Below are 5780 nucleotides of genomic sequence, written 5' to 3'. Positions count from 1 at the left end.
ACCCACCAGTATATTAACTGGTTGGTAGGAGCCGCGCTGTCAGCTCCGAGCCAATGTTTACACAGTTATATTTGAAGTGAGAAAGTAAACAGTCCAGCTGTGCCACGGAGCGGTTCGGTGGGATTAGGTTTCCATACCAACCAACTTTAGGAGCTTTTACAGTCTTAATTCAACCATGCACTGAACTTGTTCTTTGTGAGTAATAGTTTTCCTGGGCCAAACTCCCAGGACTGATAAGAAAGTCGCGCTCCGGCCTTCGGAAGGATCGCCTCGCTGGCTGCACGGGGGGCGCGCCCGCCGCCCCTCCGACTCACCGCAATAAATAAATAAGCAGGGGGAGGAACGCCTTGCTCACTTTTCGATCTTGAAGACTAGTCGGACACCATTGGAAGAAAAAGAAAAAGAAAAAGAAAAAGAAAAAGAAAAAGAAAAAGAAAAAGAAAAAGAAAAAGAAAAAGAAAAAGAAAAAGAAAAAGAAAAAGAAAAAGAAAAAGAAAAAGAAAAAGAAAAAGAAAAAGAAAAAGAAAAAGAAACCACAACAACCCACACATGTAGCCTTTACTCTTGAAATGAAGGGGAAGATTTAGAAGGACACACAGCTCCGAAAGCAAACCAGTGGTATCTTTCCTGCTCGTACCCCTCGCACTGAGCTTGTGGCGTCTCAACTCATTCACGCCTGTCGCAAACACATTCTTACGTTCGGAAAAACTGTCCTTATTATATATCCCTTTGCTTATCTTGATATAGAAACAATTAAAACGCATGTTCAAATTTCAGATGCGAGGGAAAGGTACCTCTCTGTTGCTACACAACCCACAGTCAGCAAGGCAGGCGTTTGCTTTAGCTGTGCTTTTCTTCTCTGCAACAATGCCAGACTTCCTAAATATGACAAAAATCGGCGAGATATCAAGGGGAAAAAAAATCCTGCTTAAACTTACACCTCTGGTTAGTTTGGTTTTTTTTTTTTTCCCCTGGCGTAAATAATAAAAGGACCAGAACCAAAAATAAAGGTATTTGACAATTTCAGCTGATAAGAAAATTGCTCTGGTTTGTACGCTTCGTTTTTATTTATAAATTTTCTGAAGAATATCTGGTTTGACCATGATAAAAATGTAGTAAACATGTTTGTACTAATTGCATAAACTCCTTTAAATATTGACTATACTTGTGAAATAAATTTCCCAAAACACACTTCCACTGTCTCATAAAATACCACTTGCCACGTGTAAGACCAATTTTTTTTTTTTTAATAGAAAATAACATTTATTTCTATGAAATGGAAACACAGAATTACCTGTTAGAAACAGCAAGAAGTTTGCTACATCGGAACAAGAAAGCAATTTTCTTGCAGATCACAAATGAAGGAGGCTCATTAAACCGTCATACACCATTGGCGCCGGGGTCCTACGGACAGTTACAAATATATCTACTTTCCAATGTTATATACAGATCGTAACATTTCTGGGGGCGGGAAGGAAAAGGCTTTCAATTTGACAATATGTTTAATCTATACGCCTGGTAAGTATTACAATGAGCTGTCTACCCTTTAGCTTAACGTTAATACCAAGTTCACCTACGAGTTACATTAATAACTTAGATTTCCATTTTATAACATTATACACTTGCTAGTATACATATATATATGTATGTGTGTGGGAAAGAGAGCGAGCGTGTGTGCGCGCGCGCGCACGCACCCCACGACGCACCGAGGATATCCATGCTTATGGCCATAAGCAACAAAGAGTGACTCATGTCTGGACAATGAAAAGTGCACCTTTATCACCGTTTTCATACACCTACGTCTGTCCGCGCCGGGCTCCGCACGCGACCGTCGCCTGTACGGGGGGAGAGGGGAGAGAAAGCCACCTGCGTCCGTCCACCCGTGCCCACCTAGCTACCCCTACGGAGATGAGCTTTGGGAAGCCGCCCCCGCTATTGCTTCTCGGGGGTGTTGTTGACCATGGGCCCGTAGAGCCCGCCGGAGTAGACCTGCTCCTTGTGCACGGCGGAGCGGTCCCGCATGAGGTCGCTGAAGGCGTAGTCCACGGGCGGCCGGAACCCGAGGGTGGGCATCAGCCCGGCCGTGGAGTAGGGGGTCATGAAGGCCAGTCCCCGGCTGTGCGCCGAGTAGGCGAGGCGGAGGGGGTTGAGTCCCAGGTGGGTGCCCAGCGGGTAGGCGCCGGCCTCGGCCCCGAAGTGCGTGGCGTTGGGCTGCAGGGGGGAGAAGGCCGAGCGGCTGCCCAGCGTGCCGATGGCGGGGGCCATGGCGCCGGCTATCAAGGGCCGGTGGTGGGCGGCAGCGGCGGGGGTGGGCGGAAGGCCTTGCAGGGCGCCGTCCCGAGCCCAGCCCTCCTCGGGGCCCTTCTCCGGGCCGCGGTTGTTGAGGATCTGCTCGATGGCCTGCACCACGTCCCCGCCGCAGCCCTGCAGCACCAGCTCCAGCACGCTGCGCTTGTGCGCCGGGAAGACGCGCGTCAGGATGTCGATGGGAGTCCGCTGCCGGCCGCCGGCCGAGGGCGACGGGTCCTGCTCGTCCTTGTCCGCCTCCGAGCCCGAGTCCGAGCCCAGCGGGCTGATGGAGCCCGGGCTCTCCTCCCCCTCCTTCGGGCCCTTGGAGACGGGCGAGCTCAGGAAGGACTCGCCGTCCCCGTTCTCCGAGCCCGAGCCGTGCCGAGCTTCTGGGGAGGAGGTGCCGGGCACGGACTCGCCGTCCGGGGAGAGGGGCTTCCCGCCCGCCTGCTGCGGGGTGACGGCGCGGCTCGGCAGCAGCGTCTTGGGGAACAGCTCGAACTTCTGCATCTTGGACTCTGCGGGGCGGAGGGGGGGGGGGGCGAGAAGGAGAGAGACCGTCAGTGCGGCTGCCCCAGGCCCCCCGCCGCCTCTCCCGCCTCCTCCCCCCCCCTCCGCCTCCGCGCTCCCCGCGAGGTCTTACCTGAGGCGCCGGCGCCTCCCTCGCCGCCGCCGCCGGCGCAGACGGAGCCGAAGACCTCGTACGCGGGCCGGGGCGGGATGATGCCGTTGGCGGCCGCCAGGGCCAGCCCCTCGGCGGTGCCGTAGAGCAGCTGGAGCTCGCGGGCCTCGTTCTCCTCCTGCGCCTGCTGGCGGCGCAGCGCCACCTGGGCCGCCATGACGCGCTGGCGCTCGGCGATGAGGGTGCACTTGGCGCACATGCAGTCCTTCCAGCGGCAGTACCGCTTGTGGCCCTTCAGCGCCGACACCACCCCGTGGTTGCGGCAACGGGCGCACTTGGGCGTCCGCGGGTACTTCTCGGCCGCCCGCAGCAGCAGCGGCGGAGCCCGCAGCAAGCTCCCGGCTACGCTTACCGGCAGCGTGGCCGCCGCCGCCGCCGCTGCCGCCGCCACCGAGCTGGGGGGTACCGGGGGGGGAGCGGCGGGCACGCTGGGCAGCTCCGACCGCAGCTCCATCCTGGCGAGCCCGCCCCGAAAGAGCGATTCCCTCCCCCCGCCCCTCCCTGGCTTCCCCCGAAGCGAGCCCGGGCGGGGGGCAGCCCCCCTCCCCCCCCCCCGCGGTGCGCCCGGACGCGGGGCGACTCCCGGCGCCTTCAGGCGCGGTCACGGGTGGGGGGCACACGGAGCCCCGGGCGCCGGCATGCAAACCCTATCGCTTCGCCGCCCCTGCGCCCCGGCACACGGCTCCGGAGTGGGGCTCGAGTGAGGAGGGGGGGCCGTCGGGAGCCCTTCTGCGCCCTCCTCCCCGCCCCTCCGCTCCCGAAAAGCGAGTCTAAGACAAGAAAATCCGAGAAAACTTAGATCTCTCTCGCCTCCTTGCTCTCCGTCCGCACCAAGTCCATCGCGCCGGGCTCAAAGCCGAGCTCGCCCGTCCGCCCTTGCGGGATCGCCGCTCCCCACGGTGCCCCGGTGGAAACCCGAGCTGCTCGCTAAGCTCAGCTCCCCCTTCCCCCTTTTAGCTACGATCACAGGTTAAAAGCGTCCCTTCCAAGAGCAATCCGGCACCTTCAACGACAGGCTCCCTCGCCACAAGCCGCGGAGGCTCGAATCCAGGAGAGAATACCAAAAAAAAAAAAATAAAAAAAAATAAAAAACCACCCCGTCTCCCGAGCAGCAGCACCGCAGCCGGGCGGAGGGGCCGGCAGCCCGCGGCCAGGGACCCCCCCGGCCCGTCCCGGTTCAGCTGGGCTGGGCTGGGCTCACCCGGCGCGGCGAGCCCCGAGCGGGCGGCCGGCCGGCCGGCGTCGGAGCGGTCGGAGCCGCCGGCGGGGCCGGAGCGGGCAGGGCCGGAGCGCCGCAGGCCCCCGCGCGCCCCCCGGGACACGCCGCCGCCGCCCCGCGCCGCCTGGCGCGTGCGGCCCGCGCGGCCGGAGCTGCAGGCAGAGCGCGCTGGCCGCCGCGCCGCCCGCCGCCACTCGCGCTATTGTTGCGCCCCGCGTTGCCATTAGGCAACATTTGACAACAATGTGGCGCCTGCTATTGGCCAGGGGCGGGAAGAGCCGCTCTGATTGGCCGCCCGGCGGTCCGCCGCGTCCGCCCGGCGGCTGCCCGAGCGCGCCGCGCCCGCGGAGAGCCGGGAGGGTCCTGGGGGGACCCGCGGGGCGCGCGGTGTCCGCGCGTGGGCGTGCGCGTGGGCGTGCGCCCCCGCCGCGGGCGGGCGCGCAAAAAAATCGGTCCGATCGCTCGCTGCCCGAGAGTTTGGCTTTTTTTTTTTATTTAGTCCACTGGAAACGGTATTTGCCTCGCCAACCGTTTGGGGTTTTTTTGGGGGGGGGGGGGGTTGTGTTTTGTTTTTTTTTTCCTAGGTGTCACTTGTCAAAAGGGTGGGGGGAAGTATACTGTGGAAGGTGACAATTCAATTTATGGTCTCCCCCCTCCCCTTGGAGATTTCGTTTTGTGGTAGTACGTAACGATGCCTCTCCTTCCCTTTTTCTTCCTTCCTCCCCTTTTCCTTCCTCCCCTTTTCCTTCCCTTTTTCTTCCTTCCTTTTTCCTTTCTTGCTTTTCCCTTCCTCCCCTCTCTGCCCTCTTGCCGTTCTCTGCCCGCCGTGCCCTCTCCCTCTCGCTCCACAGCCGCAGGTGAACGGCACAAGTGCTGCTGCAGTAGAAGCCCGAGGTGAGTCCCATTTTCCCTGCTACTCCCTGCCCGCCCTTCGCTCCCCACCAAGTGAAGTTCGTTCCCTCTCCCGCCAGCTGTTTGCGTGACGACGTGCTCAACAGGCGCCTTCCCCGCGGGGACAATAAACCCGAGGGGCTGATTTTTGAGGAGGAGGCTGGCGGGCCGGTAACTGTATATTAACCCCGCAGCTTTTGTTTTAGCGTAAACCACCCGGGTTTGACGTCACCTTCGCTGGTAACGGGGAGGAGGTAGCACTTCGGCAGCCCCGGTGGGAAATACCGCCGGCTCCTTTCCCCGGGGCTCTCCCCTCCGTTTCCCACGCGGGACCTCCGTCCTCGCCGGCACTTTTTAAAGTTCTTTCTTACGTGTGTCCCGAAGTCCTTCCCCGTCGCGGGGGAACCGTCCGCCGGGGGGCCGAGGCCCTCCTCCCCGCCGCCTCGGCATCCCCACCCGCGGGTCACACGCTGCCAGACCTTCTCCCGCCGCCTCCCCGGGTGGGTGGGTGGGTGGGCTGCCCCCGGGGCACCCGAGCCGGGAGGGGAGAAAGCCCTGGCTCTGCTCGAAAGGCGCCGGACCCCCAGACCTCGGCGGCCGGGGAAGCGCGGAGGGCCGCGGAGGACCCCCGGGGGGGGCAGGACGAGCAGCGCTCGCTGATGCTCCGCTGCCCCTTCCCTTTTGTCAGACTCCTCCTGG

At 60.7% G+C, this 5780-nt stretch overlaps 1 protein-coding gene across 1 annotated transcript; it reads right to left on the bottom strand.

Annotated features, from left to right (window-relative positions):
- Positions 1 to 1045: 1045 nt before the first annotated feature.
- DMRTA2 (DMRT like family A2) lies at positions 1046 to 4363 on the bottom strand. The gene is made up of 2 exons (XM_069788770.1): positions 2933 to 4363; positions 1046 to 2807 (listed from the first exon to the last, which is right to left on the bottom strand). Exons 1-2 carry the CDS (start codon positions 3423 to 3425, stop codon positions 1933 to 1935), a joined length of 1368 nt encoding a protein of 455 aa, XP_069644871.1. The 5' UTR covers positions 3426 to 4363; the 3' UTR covers positions 1046 to 1932.
- Positions 4364 to 5780: the final 1417 nt, after the last annotated feature.

This window comes from Haliaeetus albicilla, chromosome 8 (genome assembly GCF_947461875.1).
Source record: "Haliaeetus albicilla chromosome 8, bHalAlb1.1, whole genome shotgun sequence".
Lineage (NCBI taxonomy): Eukaryota > Metazoa > Chordata > Aves > Accipitriformes > Accipitridae > Haliaeetus > Haliaeetus albicilla.
The sequence above is the reverse complement of the archived record's forward strand: the minus strand, read 5'-3'. Positions and strand labels throughout refer to the sequence as shown.

What these genes read in the sequence shown, in the direction of transcription:
- DMRTA2 (XM_069788770.1), bottom strand. Translation starts at nt 3,425, where the DNA reads ATGGAGCTGCGGTCGGAGCTGCCCAGCGTGCCCGCCGCTCCCCCCCCG. An exon ending in GGGAGGCGCCGGCGCCTCAG is followed by an intron (nt 2,808 to 2,932) that starts GTAAGACCTCGC and finishes TCCGCCCCGCAG; the next exon opens with AGTCCAAGATGCAGAAGTTC.